Raw genomic sequence first — 21,610 nt, 5'->3', positions numbered from 1 at the left:
TTCAGAATCCCAAGTTTCTATCCCATGGAGAGAGAGACAATAGAGAGGTTAAACTTTGTTCCATTAGACCTGAAACCTCTCTCAGTTTGTGTTCAAAAAACAGCTTGCATCCATTAAAGCCCAAAGCAGCTCCAGAGAACCACATTCCAAACAATTCCACTTCTAGACACAGCTAATTACTGAAGCCCAGGACAACTGCTACAATCATTCTTGGACAAGCCCCTGATCTGAAAGGCCAAATGAAAGGTTTTGCTTATAGAGGAAATGACCTAACACAGTAGCCTCGCTGTCAGAAACAAGTCTTGGAAAGTAAGGAGCAGTATTAATTACAAATAACCTACCTCAAATAAATATACAGAGAAAAATAGTCTTCCAGATCCTTTGGGAGCAAAAAATGTCTTAAGTTATTAAACAAAACACTTCAGCAAGGAGAAGACTTTTTCTAAACAGGGAAGACCAAGGCAGAGTGAATTACTTGGGAATCCAACGTAGAGAAAGCACCTTTTGCTGCTGGCATCTCAGAATTTATTAAAAAGACAGTTTTTAATATAAAAGTATAAAAGAATTACTACTTTGGCTTGGATAAAACCAGCAGTGGTTCTGATTTTCAAGCAAAAAACATCATCCAGTGATAATTTCCATCTAGTTCCTTCTTTTAAAGAAAAGATTCCTAAATGGAAAACAGGCAAATCTCTCTCCAGATAGTATGTGCTGGCTCATGAGAACTTTAAACCAGTTATTGCTTTTATTTTCTTCCAAGGAAGAGTAGAGCAGAGTCTCATTCCTGCTCATGTGGACACACCACGTCGCAGTAAGACTAGTCAAGGGTGTTTAGTGAGTTATAAAATGCATAACTGCCACGTGAAAAGGTGCTGGAGAAATGAGTGCAGTAATAATTACTTGGCAGCAAACCATCCTGGGGAAGTGGTGGGAAGCCTATGCTTGAACCATCTGTCAGCCTTTCTAGAGAGCACCACTAGCACTGAAACCAAGTGCTAATTGCTGCACATCCCAAGTAATTTGTATCATGCCATGCAATATGGAACAGACAAACTATCTTCTAGTAAATGCCAACATCAAATAAATAGAGGGGAAAAAAAGCTCCATCTCTAACAGAAACCCAAATTTACAGTGTTATTTTCCCTGCATTTATACAGCCCCTACTCAGCACAAACAAGGAGCAATCTAGACAGTGCTCAGAGAGGAGGGATACAGTGCAGTGCCAGCATACCCCACCATCCACTCCTGATGTCAGATAGACAAACTTATGAAAGGAGCAACATTTTTTTCCCCCTCTTGAAAGAGTCAGAACAACATTTAAAATCTCTCTTTAAACAGTAATCAACTGCTCGACCAGTTCATCCACAGGGTAGTCAACGTAACAAGGCAGAAGCAGAACAGTGAGTTTATTTTCTCTAAGCACAGGTTTAGGCAAAATGGGTGACAGCTGAGGAGATGGTATCCCCTCTGTGATCCAGCTGGTCCTGGAGCCGTGCAAACTCAGCAAGTTCATTCAGTTCCTGGAATTGCCTGTCTGTTTTATGGCTCACCAGGGACCTGTAGAAGTGGACTGCAAACACAATGAAAATCAGTCCGAAGGGAACCATAATGGATGTTGATGCAATGGCTGCTGCCTGTCCTGATGTGATGCTGGAACTGTTGCTCTGGAGCGCATTATCTGTTTTCTTCTTTAAAGGAAGAAACTTCACCCAACACAGTAGCACCACCTCTGCAAGAAAGAGCAAAGTCCCAATGACAGTGGAAAATGCCCAGGCAAGCTCGATGTGCCGATGCATACGCTCATGAGGGGATTCCTTCACGGAGTTGAGGTTATGCACATTGCTGACAGCCTCTATGTTTGGAAGAATGCAGGTACTTATCATCAGGGCAAAAAGGTGAACTGCAACAAGGACAGTAGTACAGGCACTGAAGGCAATCAAGAGGCCTTGAGGGTAGTCATGTTCTGCATCTAGCTGAACTTCTACCATAGCCACCTGGAAAGGAGAGAGAGATGAAATCACTTACATTACATAAAGTTTAAATCATGTTTCAGGAGGATCGTCTGATCCAAACAAAAGAACCAGTCTGCATTTCAATTGCCCTTCATGTTAATCTGCACCCTTTAGGTACAAGTTCAGGTCTGAGCCATCAAGCAAAGGCCACAGCTTTCATACTTTTGTTCCATTGTTGAGTAAACCATCAGTATGCACAAAAGCTCTTCACAGCACAACCACCTTGCCACCTCCAGTTCATTCCAACAAGACAGCTGAACTTTCTGATCAACAAACTTGGACTCAGAGTAACACATTTCTTCTTTCCTGTGTTCTATCAGAGGCAGCTTTGACCTTTCACTACATGATAGACTATACATTTTGGTTGTCCTTCCTTTCTCCTTGGATATTTCTTTTAAAGTTCTGAAGAGCAGTGCTCACTCATGAAAATGCACCAAGGCCCAGCCCCCCTACTACCATATGCAGCCTTGTCCTTTTATGAACTTAGACCTCCAAGCATGCATGTACTTAAGGAGCAGCAATTAGCACTAAGTAACTAACATAAACACAGCTCAAGTAGTTTTGATCAAGAAAATTAACTAAAATGCCTTTTAACACAAGTTTATGCATGTGTACTTAACAAATGACATTAATGCCAGCAGCCCTTGAAAAAGAATCTTTCCTGATAAATTTTCCTTTGAGACAAAGCCCAGATCCAAAGAGGGGATCACACATCAGTATCTCTGTTTAGTGCTCTTTCTCAACGGATCTATTTGAAGAGAATATATTTAAAATGGAGAGGAACAACCCAAACAAACCACCTACCAGCAATCTTAGATATATCTGTATGTACATACACCACAAGGAAGAAGCAAAGGCTGCCATTTAGCACAGTTCAGACTGACCCACACCTGCACCTTGGCTGCCCACTCTTGATCCTTCACTGAAATGACTCAACTTGCTCACCCATCAACAGCTAACCTGGATAAGAGATTGTGATCTTCTGCTAGCTTAGCAAACTGACCTGTTTCTGCAATGCTTCTGATGAACAACAAAGCTGGCACAGGCCTATGTAACTGAGGAGGAAGGAGTTGTACAGTCAGACTCATGGCAGCACTAAGCTATGCCTAGCTCTTCTGGAACATAGCAGCTTGCCCTCAAAAAGACCATGAAGTCAGTGTGTGCAACCCAGCCTCTGAAACAAATCAACTTTTTTGAGCCCCATCAGTACAATTTTAGCCCATCACCACAGGCATTATTCATGGTTTGGACAGCACTTGGCCTGTAGAATACATTTCAAACACCCCAAGTCTCATCAAACTGGTATCAAGAAGATTTCCTACAGTATGGATGCAGGGACACACAGAAACTAAGACCCAAAGACAGCTGCAAAACCAGGAAGAATATCCAAACCTCACTACTTTGCCAGAGCTGACTCTTGATGTACCTAGACCGCAATCTCATCTTATGCTGCCAGAACCAGCATGTTCCAGGACACCAGAACCCTGCACCACTAACACCCCAAATATTAAGCCAACTAAGGGTTTTGCTCAGACATGTTTCAACAGGCACTCAAGGCCATTTGCCAGTGTTTTAAGGCCTTTACTGAAAGCTTTTATTGTCACGAGCTGTAATACCTGGCCAACTAGCAAAGCATTTCCAAGTGTTACAAGAAACTCGAGAAGAAATTGTATCAATGCCTACACAATTCTGGCTTGAGGATTTAAAAATACCATTTCTCAGCCATGGGCAACTTCACATTTGAAAGGATAAACATTTGGTCATTGGATGTCTCCTCTGCAGGACTGCTTGTTCAGTCCTAATGCACTCATGGGATGTTGGGCTCCCTGCCATTTTTCACAGGATAATTGCGATTCTTCACAACTGTGGATTCATTTTCATACTTATCAAAACTACTTATCAAACCTCAAAAGATGAAGACTTTATTTTAAGAAAAGGTGCATTTAATTCACCAAGTACTGAAGACATTTTACATTTCCATGCATCAATGTCTCCATGTAATAATGGCTATCAAGCATCTGATTTTGAACCGCAGTCAGGCTCTCTCAGTTTCAACATGCCAGCTATCCCGGAGCTATTGTTCTCTTCCCACTTCAACAGAGCATCAAGAAGAAAGCCTTTCTTCCTCCTTTCAGCCTACCCTGAGCTAAAAAGAAATGCCAAATAATTACATTTAATCTAAATGTACCTACTTCTGTTTTGGCTGTAATTACATGCATGATCAAAACAAAATCTTGCAAGGAACTAGCTTACTTTAGGCAGCATTCAGATACTCGGATAGCTCTGTGTCTAGATAATCACTGACAGAATCATAAAGACAAATAGTAAAAGATGTCCAGACCAGGAATCCAAGTTTTCCTGGGTTAAAAAGACTTAATTTTAATATTGCTGGGTGTTTCCCTCAAAGGGTGACTGCAGAAGTACCTACACCTGATGCGATAGCTTCAACCTGAGCTCAAGCTACACAAGCAGGGCTTCAGCTTCTGTGGCTGATGCATACGAGCACAGACCTGCATTGCACAGAAGCTTGTTGGGTAGGTAGGCTCCAAACTGTCTCAGAAGAGTTTTCTGAAATCCGGCAAGGCTGTGCCTGATACTTAAGACTTGCTGGAATTTACTCCATGAGCGGGGTGTAACCTCCTTCAGCTGAAATCATACCATGCAATTACTTACTGTAATTCCAAGTGCACTCTTTCTGTAAGAATAATTATGGGTAGCATCAATCTCACTTGAAAGATCGCCTAAGTGCTAGTCTTCTAACATGTGCAAAATAAGCTGGCAGCCAAGTAACCACCACCAATTATTTCCAGTTTGGGATGCCAACAAGGTGTGAATAAGGCAGCAGGAGAGCAGTCAGCCAGCCCAACCCTGAAGCCTCATGTACACCTGCACACAGCTGTAGGAGGGAGGCCATATACCACAAAGCACCCAAGGGAAAGCAAGCTCCCAAAGGAGACTCCTAGAAAAGACCAGGGCATCCCACAGGGGTTAGACACCTGGGCCATCTTCAGCATCTTCTCCCCACTCCATCCCTCCCACAGTAATTTCCATGCCAGCACAGCCCTAATACCAACACAAAATACAAAGAGAGTCCAGCATTTGGAATGAAGTTACGTTATACTTGGCTATTCTGACAAGAAACAGTATGACCTCTCCATGGCTGGAACCAAAGGGAATAGTAGTAACTGCATCCACTGGTGGGCCAGGAAAGATCCTACACCGAAGTGAGTGACTGAAATCGTGATGGGAAGACAAACCTGCCTGCTTTGAGGGAAAACTTTGCAATTCACCCACCTGGGAGACTATAGAGTGGCTGGAAAAATACTTCTGTTGAGGCTGAAGGGATTCTAGTATTATAGGGTCAGTGTAAGAAACAATTATGCTGAAGCAAACTAGCTGGATGGAGACACCCATGAACAAGAGGAAATGCACCGAGTTGCAGCTGTAACTGACACTGGGGTTAGAAATGTATACAAAGCAGCAGTGGGGGAACCAAGGAACACTCCCCCATTCATTCAGATAAAGAGTTACTTCAGAACTCACTTCAAATGGAGACTTTTGGGGAGGTTGTAGGATGCAGAATGCCTGAAGGATTTCAAAGTCTGCTGAAGTTGATGGAAAGTCTCCTCTGGGGCATAGCTACAACTCCCTGTATTCAACATGGCAAAGGGTTGACCTAGAAGTGGAAAATCTGCTCATGTTTTCTGTCTTCTCAAGCTGTCAAGACAGCTAATTTGGAAAGCCTTTCACTATAAACTAGCAGAAAACCTGCCAAGTCTTTTCAATTGCAAGTCTCTGGTTCTTTACTTCCCAGGCGACACTTGAGCCAGGCACCTAAAAGAAAAAGCTCTATTTCTCATTATGAAGCCCCGTGTCTGTTTTCAAACAGTGATGCAGAGATCAGAATTCTCTCCTTTGTTCTTGCTGCACTTTCAAAATGCACAGATCACAACTGCTCTTGTAAGGTAACATTTGCAAGGAGAGCCCAGTGAGCTCATCTGATATGACCCAAAGCCTGAACTCACAGGTAGAGGCTAAAGGTAGTTCTCTCTTCTCTATGAGGTTTCAGTGGGTCCCTCAGGACCACAGAATCCAATACATGTTGCAGCACCTTGTCCTTCACCATTCTCAAAGCTTGTTTGAGCATTTGCTGCATGATTTCTACCATGCTGCAAGCATCTTGCCTTGCTGCATAATCATAGAATAACGTAGGTTGGAAGACATCTCAAGAAGTCATCTGGTCTAATCCCTGGCTCAAAGAGCAGCTAACTTCAACTTTAGATCATCCTGCAAATATGACTGATAGATTTACTACAGCCCTTGGCAAAGCTGTAAATCTGAAACATAGCTTCTTGACAAAATTAAAGGAACCTCATGATGTCAGAAGGTGTGACTGGAGTTCTCATATGCCTGATGAAGGTGGGCATTAAGATGTGTTCAAAGGTAACTGAATTTGGGCCCATCATCATGTTAAGGCTTCTTATAGCCCTGGAATTCAGTCATGGCAACCTATATACTGCCAGAGTGCAAGAAATCTAACTACTCTCTAAAAGAACCTGCATTTCAATTTAATTTAATGTTTAATATCCTGAAATAAGCTCATTCCACTTATGTATAATGTGCCCATGTCTTACTAGACCAGAGCAGCTTAAAAGAAACTCCTGCTTTTAAATGACAAAATCCTGCATGCTCTGAAGGTTTCTATCCATACAAGAGCACTGACACAGTGCCTGACAAATACTGACTCCACTGCTTTGCAAGAAATGAGCTGTGACACACTAATAAAACAATTTTCACTAGCAATAACAATTGCTGTAAAGAGCTAGTCACGTACGTAGCTGCAAACGAACCTCATATTGCTTCTGAAATGCATGATAAGCAACTGTGCTCATTTTTACCACAGCAGCAGGGCTGAAATGAATGACTTCAAAGTTAAACATTATTCCCCAGCTGCAAATGCTACTGTAGAGTATGTTGAGTTGACTCAGATTGGTTTTAATTCCAGCACAATGCCAGCTGCAGATTCAATTCTTGTTTTAAGATAGGGGTTTCAGCAATAAGAAGTTTCCAGTGAAATAAAAAGTGATAGAAAACAATCAGAAGAAAAACAAAAGTAAGAAGTGTGGTAAGAGCCATCCTTGTAGCAGATCATATTAATACTTTCAACATGGGATAAAACATAACTGCTCTGCTATCATGTGTAACAGCAACAGCAGCCAGAGTAGCTGAGAGCTTTCTGACTTAATCACAGGTATGCACCTTTCTTATAACCAGTAGCCATTGCTGTAAAGGAAATAAAATGCCTTATCTCAAATCTGTATTATCTACAAGCTATTTAAAGATTACTTCCTCCCCTCCCCTTCCTCCCAAAGACAACTCTGAGCTCTGGAATACAGCCCTGCTGTAGCTGATGTACTATCTCTCACAGTATCAAACACCAGCGTTAACACCACTGCGAGTCACAACTGAGTTCAGTGTGCCACAGACAGAGCTGCAGCTCATTCAAACTCCCCACTGCTGATAAGAGCTCCAAAGAACACATGTGGTCACTTCTCCAAGACACTCAATTTCAGCTAAATACCTTCTGTGACCAGGGGGCTGCAGCCAATACCTACTGATGGAACAGATACAGATTTATGCCCTGTACGTCACAGGATGCTGTTTGACTAGCCTGGAGATCAAATCACAAGTGATCCCCTGTCTTGGGATCTGACAGATTGATACAAAAATCAGAGCAAGGAACCAACCTTATGAAAAATTGCCAGGTTTAAATACAGACAATCTCATAAGGGCCCATTTAATGAATACTTTGAGAATTGCTGCCTCTCAGTGTCATCACATTCTTACTGCATTTACTGCTCATGCAGTTAGCTGCCTCACAGGCTGCAAGAAGCAAAACCCCTTTGGAAAGGACAGTGTCAGCATCAAGCACCATTCTCACTAAAGGTACTAACCACATCTTAATGAACATGGGTCTACGTTTGCAAGACTGTCCTCACCTCCTCTTCCCCAGCCACAGGTAACACTCATAAATTGAAACTGACTAGGAGGACAAGACAATTTCTACACAATCTAGCACAACAGGAACAGCTTAAAAGAAAGCTGTTCTGATCAAAAATCATGGTTGCATTTTGTAAAGGATCCAGTCACATGTCAAGAGAAGTGTGCAAATCTTACCCGGAGATGCTACAATTCTATACCACCTTCACCTCCTGGATCAGCACACAAGGAAAAACCGCATGTGGTGATCACTAAAATATCTCAACAAACAACTCTCTGTAGAAGTATTTTCTTACCTTCCACTGCTGCAGCTAGGACTGAACTTGAATACATCTAGTCGGCCACAAAGTTTTACAGCACATGCTACTCCTAGCAGGAGAGGATCCCACTCACATAGAAGTGGTTGCTCCAAGCCTTGAGGATCACAAGGTTAAATCAGTAACAAATTCCATTTTCTGCATAACTGCTTGTCTATGTGTGGGACCACAGAGGAAAGTCAGGAATGAGATGGATGTCATGGCATCACTGGAAGTCACTCCTCTGGCTGTCTCCTCAGCTCCTGAGTCAGTTGGGCTCTGTTTTCCTGACAGTACTAATAACTCCTAGAGACAGAGGCACAGAGCCAGGCTTTCACTGTGTCTGCACCATTCATGAGTTATAAACAACTCATAGAAAGACTCTTTGAGCCAGAAATCAGTCACAGGAAATTAAAAAGATAAAAGTCAGAATAATGATCTTATTCCTGGTTTGATACAGCAAAGAATGCAAGCATTATTCATCTTTTAACCTAGAATCTTGATTGTGAATTATTATACATTGCAGAATGGCAAAACAGGTTAATATTTGCTAAAGCTAACATATGAATACAAATATGGGAGATAATTTTATTTTGCTAGTGAACATGAAAAGACAACGCCCATATAATCAGAGTAACTGCATCTTGAGAAGGTAATATACTACACAGCACTACTTACACTAAATCTGTTCCATAAGGACAAGGTCAGATTAGACAGCACAGCAGGGAAAAAAAACAGCAGCTCGACATCCTCCAAACTACAGCAGCCCCTCACAGCTGCTGAAAGGCAGAGATCAGTAAGAGCTCCAAGTGGTCCACACTGCCTTGCGCATGTGTAACCTGAGACAAGGGTGCTTCAAAGGAGTAATGAAATGTTGCTTTCATGACTGGAATAGAAAAAAACTTTTATACGGGGTAATATTCTTTCCAAGCAGTTCTAAGTGTAACAGTCATACAAAAGGGAAGTGGAGGCAGAAGCCACAAAATTGGGACCGTAATGCTCTCCTGTAGGTTACAAAATGAGACTGTTTCATGTTATCCTGCCAGGGACCCAAACACAGCCAAAACGACATCTAGAGAGACCATTTTAGTATTTAGAACCACAGAGTAACCTTTACTAGACAAGGACTATGCTGTCTTGAGTATCCTGACAGCAGCACAGCATCCTACCTACCATCATTTCCACATCAACTGTTATTATGGAAATGAGCTTCATAAATATTTATCAGTGCTGTCAGCCTTCTATAAAACACTGAAGCTGTCCTCAGAAGCCCATATTGGCTATATTTCAAAGGCAAGGGTTGACAGGTCTTTGATGATATTCAATATTTGAAGAGTATATCTCACCACATAGACAGCAGTCTAGCCAGCTTGAATCATTAGAGGTATTTAAAAGAAAACTGTGGTGTCTGGTAATAACACCCTCCAAATCCTAAATATAATGAAGACAACCATAGTGTGTAATTTAGACCCTTAGTTTAGGCTTGGGGATTTTCACAAAGCTGTTAATTGGTGGAGGGAGGTGGTGTTTGAGTTTTCTGTTTTGATGACTGTTGGGATCCAACAACTTCCCTATGATTTGCGACTCAACTCCCAGTACCATGATACTGTTATACTATTCTGTGATGCATCCTTGATGCTAACAAGTCAGCTTAGTTGTTAAAAAAAATCACCTGCTAGCTGTCTGCACTGCAGCTCTTGTTACTGCAACTGGGGGTGTGGATGAGCTAGGGCTTGCAATATGGCATACAATCTGCAGAAGATTTCCTGCATTCAGACAAACTGGATTAAGAAATAAAACCCCCCAAACATAAAGCCAGGTATGTGTGTGTAGGGGAGAAGTCATGCATCGGTGTTATAACCCTGCAGTGAGAAATCCTCCATGACTCATGGAAGGAATCCTCCATTCTTTCATGGACTAAATGTACCTTGCAGAGTATAATTTCTTTTTTTACCTCTAACCATTTGGGGGATTGATATTACTTGCTGGCCCTACAAATTGGAGAAGTGTTTTAAATGCAAGATTATAAAATTCACAGACTTCCTCTTAGATGCATGGCATTGGATGATAGCATCTGTGGAAACCTGCACAATGAAAACGCTCAGGTTTACTTGTAGGAGTTCAGCTCCAACGCTGACCCCGCAACGGTTTCTGATGCTAACACACAAACCATGATGTGTAGTTCTAAAGCAGAATTAACTGTAAACCAGGTTTTTAACCAATCTTCTCAGGAAAAGAGTAAACTTTCTGAGTCTGAAGCCTGGCTAAGCAGTTCATACTCTACACATCAGTGACCCAAGCAATCTCTAGATTTTGCAGGCATTGTTTGACTGGGGTATGCATAACCAGTCCTGAGGAAATAAGCTTTGCGAGATGGCTGCAGTGACACACAAAATCAGTCAGAAATAAAGGAACCGTTGCGGGGGTGGAGTGTAAACTCAAATTAGAGGATGCAAGTTCTGTTAACCTAAAGAGCAAGGATCAATGGGGCCAGCTGGAAACTAACACATTCCACTCCTCAATCTCATCAATCTGATGGGTGGTCCTGGATGTGTCATTGAAGCTCTCTTTTCCTTGTGTCAGATAAGCAAAGCAAAGGAACAATAACACTTAATGGCTGTTGTAAGCTATAGATCCAAGACTAGATGGTACTCGAGCAGCAGTTTGTTCAAACATTAGGTGCCAGACAATCTGCTGAATCCAGTAAACAATGTACAGGCAAGACAGTAGAAAGCAGCTCTGCTTTACAACAGCAGAAGGACAACTTAAAAGCAAAGTTATTCAAAAGAAATCTAAATATACTTGAAAGTTAAGTCAGCTCTTCTGAAAATAGAAAAGGAAGTCTCAGCTAAAGGACTATCACAGCAAACCCATTCAGGCTTCAAGTGGTTTTCCAGTACCACCTTGTTAAAGGAAGAATAAAAGGGAAATTTTTTCAGGAGTAACTTCTGAAAAAATAAAGTGCAATGATTGTTCACATGTAACAACCCTGGCAATGAGCGATTTTGTTACCTGGAACAAAGTGGCTTTTTCCTGAAACTCCCTAAATAGCATCAATTAAATAGCAGTAGTTTTAAACTGCAGGTCACTGAACTAGAAACTCTTCTAGAGAATCAAGAAAGGAATCTCATCTCATACATCCCTCGGATTTTGAGAGTCCACATAGCATATGCTTAAGGAAAAGCCAGAGGGATTTAAGAGATTAAGTCTGACTTTTCAGTAATAGTATTTTTATTAATGGAGATGCACCCTCCCTTAATGAATAGTTGTAAAAAACCAACAAACTACATTTTTTTTCCCGTGTTCTCTCTCTCAGTGTAAAAGCCTAACGCAAGAATTCAACGCCGACAAACTGCTCTGATACAGCAGAACGGACATAGAAAAAGGAAAACTCCGCAGCAGAGCATGAGCTCCCAGCCTGATGCATGTTACTCAAGAAGAACCAACTCAAATATGCCGCTGCACTCACACAGTCGCCTGTCAGTCAAAGGCAAGCAGTCCACCACCACCCCGAAAAGCTGTTGTCTGTTTTTAGCCGTGGAAGAAGGACAGTGACATTTATTTGACCGTCAGAATGCTGCTGCAGACCGCCTGCTATGTTTCCAAACAGCATCCTCTCATTAGAGAAGCTGCTCTAAAGAGGAATTTATTTTACGGTTTAAAATACATTGCTAAAGCGGTGCAAAAAACCCAAAACAAACTAAGTCAGAGCTGTGGAAGTCGGTATTTTAAAACTATGGAACATTATGGCCATAGATGAGTACCGAGCTGAGTGCCGTTAGCAGCTCAGCGCATTTAGAGGGCTGAACATAGGATGAAGTCTAAATCACTGTATCTTAATCTACACGGAGCTTTCATTCGAGGTAATTTGGTACAAACCTATTCTAATAATCCTATCTTGAAAGCAAAACACAAATTAACCAAAAAGACGTTTCTAAAACGTGCATAAAACAAAACTTCGAACTAAACAACACTCAAGACTTCCTTAAATAACAATCAGAAACATCGCAGCTACATATAACTCACGATGGATGTTACGAGTTGGCGCGGACGACACCGTTATCCTTGACCAGTTATTTTCCCTAATTTATCTAAAACTGCCATCCCATCCATTTGCACAACATGTGCGGTTGTGGTCTGGGAAGAAGAGTGGGAGTGCAAAGCACCAGAAGCTGGGCAGACCGGGGGGACTTTGCGTGCACAGCGCGCTCCGACACCACAGCACGAAGCGGCGCACCGAACAGAAATCCGTTCTAACCTCCGTGTGTACAGCTCCGTGCGGCGTCTTCTGTGAGCAAGCGGTAGGAATGCCCCGCCGCCGAGGCTGATTTTTGGCATGCTGAGTGTCCTCCGCAGAAAAAAATAAGCAGCGAGCAAAAAATTCTACACGAAGTATCGGAGCTATGCGGAGAAGTTAAAAGCCGTGAGGCACCTTTTAACCTGTAGCATGACAGCTTTTCCACAGAAAACGAACTACCCATGTGAGCTCACCGAGGCATGCTCGGCACCTACCCGGCCCCGCTGCTACCGGAACGGCTCCCGTGCCTCCTCATCCTCCTCAGACGCCGACCGGGAGCGCCGACCCCGGCTGCCCGAAGGGCTGGAGGCCAGGGCGGCCCGGGCGCTCTGAGGAAAAGGCGGCAGGGCCCGCCCCACTTCCCGCCGCCCCGGGGTGCCACACGTCGCCTCAGAGGCTACGCTCGTCCCCGTCTGTCCTCAGACTCTGAGGGGAGGCAGAGGTCCCCGGTCAGAAAAAGGAGAAGCGGCGGCGGTACCGCTCCCCACGCAACGGCTCCCCACTGACGGGAGTGCCACGGGCTGCCAGCCAGGGTCCCCTGCCCTCCGAGCGAAGCCGGCCCGCTTACCATGGCGAAGCCGGAGAGCAGCGCGGAGGTGCGGCTAGAGGCTTTCAGCTTGGCACGGCTCAGGTAGAGCTTTCGCCAGGACAGCGCCTGCATCGAGTGCTCGTTCAGGCTCATGGGCTCCAGGCGGCGGGCGCGGCGAGCGAAGGAATGGAACGGAGCGAGAGGCACACGGCGGCTCCTTCCGGCGACAGAGCGAGGGCACCAGCTGCGCTAACACCCCATGGCGCCCGGCTCCTGCCGGTGCTGGGGCCGCGCCTGCCGCCGCGGCCGCTAGGAGCCTGCGCGCCGCCACCCGGCGGGCACCTCCCAGCCGCCACCTTATTGGACGGTACGACACAGCCCGGCCCCCAGACCGATTCCGCTGCCGCCGCTTCCCGGCAGCCCCAGAGGGAGCCTGAGCGTTGGTTGGCGCATCGTGCTTCCGAGTGCGCTTCCCGCCGCTGTTGGGGAGGGCTAGCGTGGCCTCCTCGCTGCCGCATGTGGGAAACCGAGAGCGGGGCCTGACTCTGAGGGAGCTGTGACCCCGCCATATTCCCACAGCAGGTCTGTGGCGGGCGAAGCCTCGCGGCAAGGCCCGGCTGGAGCCCGGGCTGCGGCCTTCAAGTGCCTGCGGCAGTTGGGTAGGGGAGCAGTCGCAGCACGGAGGGCGCTTGAAGGGAATCTTGTGTTTTTAAAGTGAGATTGCCACCTCCCTACCTTCCACTCAGGGCAGAAGGGGGTGGGTGTCCCCCTGCTCCGTCCCCACTCGCTACCTCCCCTCAAAACGTAACCCTAAAGCCACTTCTCAACTGCTGCTTTAGCCGCCCCTCCTAAAAAAGCTTAACGTTTTAATTTACGTAGATCCTTTGCATCTAAACTGGCCTGAGCATCCAGGCTCGCTTCCAGTTAAAATCGCTCCACTTTAAGCCGTTTGTCACATAAAGTTTTCATAACCGTTTTGTATGCCCAGAGTTCCTGATACCTCGTTTATTAGCAAGCAATTAATCAAGCAGAACATTTCAACAGATACTATTGCCAGTGTTGAAAGATATTTTTATTACTACACTCATACAACCCCTTTAAACTCTTTTTTTTTTTTTTTTTTTTTTTTTTCCTGTGCTTTACAGAGGGAAAAACGAGGCACGGAGCAGAATTCCATAGGAAATACATGACAAAGTTATGAAGATGATTTCTGAAAAGGTGAGATTTAATACAGAGCTTGTGCCTCATCAGATTTGTGGGCCAGGAGAATTAAGGGACATGTATAAAACAAACCTGTGGCTATTGATTTCTAGGAAGAAAAAAAAAATCCGGTTTTAACAACAGAAACAATACTGGACAAGGATACTTTTATTAGTTACAGGCATGTGGCTGGTCACATATGAGCTGAACCACTGCAATATCAGTTCCATGAGAAAGACAAAGCATTGCTGATTTTCTATTGTGTTGAAAATTTGCACCTTATTTACATGTAGGAAAAATACAGCAGGTTCTTTTAAAGTTTTTGCTTTGTTCTTTTCTTGAAACCTTTCTCTGATTTGCAAGGCCATTCATTTACTCATGCACAGCAAAGGTGATGACAATCCTGTCATTTCCATGACATTCTTTTTAAAAAGATATAGATGAAGTATCCAAGAAAAACAACCTTAACGATTTTAAATCTTGTTTCCTGAAACTACTGTAGATTTGATCTCAATCCCTTCTTAGGAAATAAGTTGTTATAAACAACTTTTGGTTGGATTTTTATCTAAAACTCATCTTTAGAAGAAGGAGTTTGACTTAGTCTTTCCGCAAATGCCTAATTGTATAAATTACTCCAGTGTTGGTCACCTGATTAATCTTCTATGGATGACAGTACTACTGTGTTGGATACATCTGAGTGAAAATCCAGCAGAAGTCAGCATTATAAAATCCTACTCTTTGTTCAGACTGATTTAATTTCTCAAAATTGCAGAAGACCTCATCACCACAGTCAGAATTTTCTGTCTCCCACTGATGCCTTAGGCTAAGTCTGAGCACCACATTGCAGAACAATGAGTAACAACCATATTGTGATTTCATTACCACATTATAATAACCGTCAAAACCCAGCAACTTAACATTTCCTCTACATATCAAGAAAACATTTAAGTCATTCAGTTTCTTTGGAATCATACATTCAAAAATATTTTGCATTGCTGCTTGTAAGATAGGAAAAATATTTATATACATGTACATAACCAAGAGGGATTGCTGACTATTTCTTCTCATTTCTGCATAAAATTATGGTTGAAATGTAAGATCATGGGTGAGTACTACTGCATAAATATTACACAGGTCTTGATCTGTTCCCTAAAATCAGATGTCTCTAAAAAAACACCTGCAAGAGATGTGTATCTGAGTGTCTTTCTAAAGAGTACCATTAAAACAGACTCTTTGAGCTCATTATTTCCTTGTTCTTCTGTCCATCACTGTTTATTGGGAAGGGCTTTGAAAACCAGAACAATATTCCACACTCAGGTACTGCTGAGTCCATATTTCATTCAAGGAAACAGTACAGGAAAGGACCTACTGAATCAGTAAAGAAATCTCATCCCATGCACTTTTCCAAACCAAACTCATGTGCATTTTTAAGCTTCCAAGCTCCCCAGCATTGTAGCTCTAAAATGAACATTATTTTCTTTCCCATCAGAAATAGAAAATCGGTTTCTTAAACAGGAAAACACAAATTAAGGACCAAGATTTCTTCTGAGGATCCTTTTCTCCTTTCTGTTCCATTTTACAGCTCCATTTTGAGGTACAAACTAAACAGGATGAGTTCTTTTATTTGTAACTCTAATTATTTGTTATTACACACCTCTATACTGCCACTGTAGAGTTAGCTGAAACAAAAAGAGTCAGTCAAGCTTAATTAACTTTTAGAAATACTTCAGGGAGTTCTGAAATCATGCTGGAGTTCAAAGCTGTGGTTTGGTTTTACCTCTGATCAGTGCAATTGCAGAAGGCCACCAAAAGGGTGTAGTCCTGCACTCTTCCTTCACCTCACCCCCCTCTCCTCTCCATCCTGTAGATTACACACATCAAGTGGCTACAGGGCTTCACTGAACTGACCTAATGCAAAAAAAATTATATTTTTTTAATCTTAATGAATGAGTTTTCTGCTGGATCAGGTCATTGAACTGACTTCTATGGCTGCAGGAACACCAGACCTAATGCAAGAGAAATGAGGGACGTACAGGCAAGAGAAAGGGAACAGGCTTGTTCAGCAGCAGAGTGTTATTACCCCTAATTAGAGGCAATGTCAACCTATTCTCTGGATCATTTATGCATGAAGACAATCAGAGCAGGTGGCAGAAGTCCAAGTTTCTTTCCAGAAAGCCCTGAGAAATCTGTACACTGTCAGAAGGATACTCAGAGGGTGTTGTGTTGGTTTTTTTTCTGCTACAAATATACTTCTGTATTTTCTGTGGGAGAATTGAAAAAGAATTATGGGCTCACCGAGTACCATATGATTAATGTGATATGTACTGAGCCTGCAAAGGTGCTACCCTCTGCAGAGCAGCTTTTCTAAACCTGATTTCCAGCTTCACATGCAAATCCTCCCTTCCTTTTGTTCCTGTTATTGTACCAAACCCAAATCAGGTTACCACAAAATGGAAGTTATGATAGATCTGCATCAAAAAACGATCACATTAGAAATTGCAAAAGGCAAATAAAGGTTTGCCATCAGTGCCCAGATATCAAGGAGGCTAAGACAAGTATCTCTGCAAATCTTGAGTTTAGTTGATGAAAATTCTGCAGAGGAAAGATTTTGATCTGTTGTGACTAGAACATTTGTGTAAACTTTAAATTATGAAACAAATAGTTTAATTAGTAGGCAGGGTGGTGTTGAGCTAACAGTTGGACCTGATGATCTTGGAGGTCTTTTCCAACCTAAACAGTTCCATGATTCTATGATATCTAGTCTTCCATCTTAATCCAAGGCAATGTATAGAGTGGAAGGTCTTACAGGGTAAAATATCCTCTACAGATGTTTTAAGATTGATATTTCAGTGTATTATCTTCAACAGGAAATAGCTATAAAAGCTCAGTAGGGGTCAAACGAACCCATTTCTTCCTGTAGCCTTCCCCAGCACAGCACTGTAGTTCTTACTTTAGTGTGAGCTCTGTAGTACAAGTTTAAATGACAGCTCCTAGTTTCAAGCTAACAAGAGCAAGATCCAGCACATTGTCCTGATTAGGTCTTCAATAATTTAAGTGATGTTATTATCCAGCAAAAAAAAATAGTTTTAGTGTGGTGGGTTTTGTTTTTAGCTACAGCTTAGAGTAGCCCCCTTCTCAATAACCACCCCTCCCTTTTTGCAGGACTTATACCTGAAGTGTTTTTTTCTCTATTTTTGACTGTGAAGAACACCAGGTTTGGGCAGTTGTGGGCTGTTCCTAACAGGGCCCAGTTCCAGGCACTGCTGGAACCCTGGTCACCCTAATTCTCATCTGCCAGCTTGTCACTGCTGTGCTGAAGCACAGAGGTTTAATATAATTTCTAAATGTTTTTTATTGTGATGCAGCTGTGGATATTGTCATCATCCACAGCCTACTGGCCCCTTTTTATCCCACTTTTTAGCTGGAGACAGGTTTTTTGTTATAAATACACAGATGACAGTATTATTTCAATAGTAAAATGAATTGTAGTTTAATAGGAATAATTTCTATCTGAAAACAAGATTAAAAACATGCTTTCTATTTCTGGAGATCTATAGATGAAAATTGTGGGTTTTCCAAGGCATGTTTCTTTCATACTCACCCTTCAATAATGTGCTCTGGTGTTTCTAGGTATATGTGACTAGTACAGTCCTTGGTGAATTTGCTTGATACACCGAGTCACATCTCTCCACCCCCCTCCCCCAAAAATAAGATAAATAATGAGTTGATTTTCTTTTATGTCTCTGTTCTGTCTATTTCGGTGGACTTTTGTAGAATGGATGGATGATGTGGGTTTTGTCTCACGATTCTCCAGTAACATCCATTTATCTTGTACCAGTACTTTGCCCTTAGTCCTACAGATGTACACATGTGTTTAATTTGAAGATGGAGTCATCTTGGATGAAAGGTCAATGTATCCATACATCTCTTCAGGATTATGGATTAATAATGCACTTGCTGTAGCAGACATCTGGAATCCACACATCAATACATAGCCTGTAGAACACTTCTAGATGATAATAAACTTAAATCATCTGCAAATAGGGAGACGTTAAAGAAAGATTACAAGAGTTTTCAAGGTTCTGCAAACAGTTAGTGGCAGATGCAGAAGGAGAAACACACTGCCTTAAATCCTAAATTAGAACTCCATCCTTTCCTGCCTTTATCTGTTGTCATGGTTGATTAAAATACGGATCTTTCAAAAAAGATGACCAGCAAGGTCAACAAAGTTAAATGTTAATGTTTTAGCTTTTGTATAATGCTTAAGGTGTTTGATATAGTACCTAGAATGCAACTGGTTAGGTATGCAAATGGCAACTGGATATTGTATGGATGTTTCTGCTGGTGGAAGTGGACAGGAACAGTAAAGAAAAACACTGTATTTTAAGAAAAGTTTAAGTCTGCCTTTAACTCAGAATTAAGGCCATGGAAAGACAGTTTGAATTTCACTTCTGAAACTTGTACTGGTTAGATCAGTGCACTTCTAATTCTGCTGGCCCAGAGAGACAAGAGAGAATGAGGACTGAGGGCAGAAACACGTTTTATTCTCAATGTTCATCTCAAAACTTACAAAAAGCAAATCGGAGGAACAGGCAGAGCCATCAGCCCAGGCCTTGGGTTTAGTTGTGCTTTGATGTTCCCTTCTTTCAGAGAGTGTGTGGGGGAGTAAAGGATGTCACTTCAGAGAGGAGCCACACTTTGGACCTGGAGGCTGTTCAAACCCTGCACTCTGACCCTGCTATCGTAATCAGATGGTCCTGATGCTTGCTCAGCATCAATTTAGAGATGTGGATTTGTGTGCAAGAAATTAAACCCACAGGTGATCATCTCAGAAACCCACAGTATCACTCTGCTTAAAATTTTTGCCTACTTTTTGTGATTTTTGCCTTTTTTAAATGTGACTTCTCACTACCTGTTTTATGTGCATATCACAAAGGCGATTTTTCTTTGTCCAACACCGAGTATCACACGACAGCGATTAGAACCTGTGCTCATAAAGCAGAACTGCAGATCTTGGAGCACGTTGCGTACCGGCCGGTGTTTGCCGTCGGTGGGGCTGCGTTTGCCGCGAGGGTGCTCTTAGAAGCACGGAACAAAGTGCATGTAAACCACCATGTTTAATATGGGAATTAACCATGTTGTTAGATTATTGCCCGGTATCTGCAATGTGAAATTTCCCCCTCATTACAGGACTCTTACAAACTCCGCCCGGGTTAACAAATGTGCGGCCGATGCTGAACCCACGCCCCCCAACCCGGTGTAAGCAGAACCGCTCAACTTTTCGGACACGGCCCGTTGGGTCTCAGCTGGCATCCACACAGGGAATCCCCACCCCAGCAGGGTTTTCCCCCACGCCTCTTTGCTTCCCCCTCCCTACCCCGGGGGGGGCTCCGCGCTGCCCCGCGCCTGCGTACCGCGCACTCGTGACCCAGCACCGGCACGGCGGGGCCGGCGGCCAGCCTAGCACCGGTACCGCTCCGCCGCCACCCCTTCTACCCGGACACCCCCCTTCCCACCTCCGGTCCTCCCCAGTCGGTGTTTATGCTCCGGGCCCGGCGACGCTTGCGCCCCCGCTCCACCCGCAGAGCCTGAAAATGGTGCCTTAGGACTTTGCAAAGCGCATCGCCGCCGCCGCCGCCCCCCTCTTCTTCCCTCCCCCTCCTCCTCCACCCCCCCCCAAAAAAAAAAAAAAAAAGTGCTGGTGCAAAATTGCAAAACTTTAGCGAGACCTTGCTGGTTTTGTTTTTCGTCTTCCCCATGTGGGTCAAAAATGCAGGACAGGAACTGTTGACAATTAAGTGATGAAACTCCCTAAAAAAATGGAGGCAGAGAAAGACTCTGGAAGAAGATTGGTGTGTAGCTGGCTTCTGCCGATTTCCTATTTGTGCCTTTTAATTGATTTTGCTTAATTGTTTGCCAGGGGAGAAATGCATGTGAAACGCAGGCAGCAGAGCGGCTGAGTTTGCAGGAGAAGCAGCTTAGACAGCGGGGAAGGGGGTGGAATTGAGCCGAGGGGAAGGAGAGGGTGGGACGATAACAGATATTATTTTTTTTTTCCTGCATTACGGGTTTGTGCTGATCCACCGCGTGTGTGTGTTGGGCGGATTTGCAAGGCGAGATCTGCCGGGAGAGGGGCAGAGGCGGCGGAGGCAGCCGGTGCATTGGGGTGTCCCCCGTTCCCGCTCCAGTCCCCTCCGCCGTGGAGAACGTACCTTTGTGCGTGGCCGCTTGTCCCCCACCGCCGGCTCCGCTGCAACTTCGCCGGGGCAGCGGCACCGACCTCCGCGGGCCTACCCCACCTCTCCCCGTTACGTTTACTCGCTCCTGCCACCCTCCCGCGGATCCCAGGGCTTGGGGGGGAGTAGGGGGCTGGGGAGGGGGAGCTGCGCATCCATCGCAGCGTTACATAAAGCGAGCTGTTTTTAAATCGCAGGCTTCCGGTGTGACTATGGAAACACTGGGATTATGTAAATACTGAGACCTGGATGTAGTGCACCAGGTTAAATGATTCACACCCCCACACCCTCCTCCTTTTCCCGGGCAATTATGTTGTTTTCACGTGCAGAAATAACAACAATCAAACCGAGCCGGTTGCTAACGAGCTTTGGCCGCTGCTCACGGCTTCTCACGGGGTTGCGAAGCTCAGCGGTTCAGTAGCTAGTGATTTTGGGGCGAGTTCCGCCCTGCTCCTGCCCGCCGTTCATCGCCGGGTTCTGCAGAGCAGCCCAAGTTTTGGTGTTGCTGCAGCCAGACACCTGTTATTTCTCTCTTATTCCTCTCTCCTTCCGTGCCACGGGATGGAAAAGGTTGTGCCTGCAGCTGTCTTGTAGCTTGTTTGGGTGCAGGGTTTGTTCACTTTGTGTCTTGCTATTTTAATGATTTCCTCCAGAACCTCTTTCATCGAACCGTCCTGCACGATACAGGCTATTTCCAACCCCTTTTGCTCCCTCCTTCCCCTAAACGTTGTCCAACGTGGGTTTGTTTTGTTTGATTTTCCAGCGGTCCATCGGCAGAAGGCGGTACGCGGAGAGCGAGGACCTCTCGGATGTGGAGGAAATTGTCAGCATCAGGAGTTTCAATTTGGAAGAGAAATTAAAGAGTAAAACGTACCACGGGGATTTCGTCCATGCCATGGACGGAAAAGGTAACTGCCCGGGGTGGAGTGAGGGGAACACCGGCTGCCCTGCCCAGGTTCGCGCTGCTCCCGCAGCCTCCACGTGTAGCTCCGCGCCTCGGTTCGTATTTCGCGCCCGCTCCCCCTACCCGGGGATCCGGT

General features: G+C 44.1%; 2 protein-coding genes across 2 annotated transcripts in view; one reads left to right on the top strand and one right to left on the bottom strand.

Annotated features, from left to right (window-relative positions):
* Window positions 1-678: 678 nt before the first annotated feature.
* ORAI1 (ORAI calcium release-activated calcium modulator 1) lies at window positions 679-13,287 on the bottom strand. Its single transcript, XM_054392714.1, has 2 exons — window positions 13,174-13,287; window positions 679-1,994 (listed from the first exon to the last, which is right to left on the bottom strand). Exons 1-2 carry the CDS (start codon window positions 13,285-13,287, stop codon window positions 1,428-1,430), a joined length of 681 nt encoding a protein of 226 aa, XP_054248689.1. The 3' UTR covers window positions 679-1,427.
* Window positions 13,288-20,153: 6,866 nt separating this feature from the next.
* The window catches only part of KDM2B (lysine demethylase 2B), a 114,423-nt gene continuing 112,966 nt past the window's right edge, over window positions 20,154-21,610 (top strand). The window contains exons 1-2 of the mRNA XM_054392499.1: window positions 20,154-20,186; window positions 21,334-21,478. Coding sequence (XP_054248474.1) covers window positions 20,154-20,186; window positions 21,334-21,478 — 178 coding nt within the window. The remainder of the gene's footprint in view (window positions 20,187-21,333; window positions 21,479-21,610) is intronic.

This window comes from Indicator indicator, chromosome 26, assembly GCF_027791375.1.
Source record: "Indicator indicator isolate 239-I01 chromosome 26, UM_Iind_1.1, whole genome shotgun sequence".
Taxonomy (NCBI): Eukaryota; Metazoa; Chordata; class Aves; order Piciformes; family Indicatoridae; genus Indicator; species Indicator indicator.
Note: the sequence above shows the minus strand (reverse complement) of the source record. Positions and strands in the feature narration are given on the sequence as shown.

Excerpts from the sequence above, each read along its gene's own strand:
- ORAI1 (XM_054392714.1), bottom strand. The coding sequence starts at position 13,287 with ATGAGCCTGAACGAGCACTCGATGCAGGCGCTGTCCTGGCGAAAGCTC. Across the intron at positions 1,995-13,173 it reads TGCTCTCCGGCTTCGCCATG|GTGGCTATGGTAGAAGTTCA; the intron begins GTAAGCGGGCCG and ends TCTCCTTTCCAG.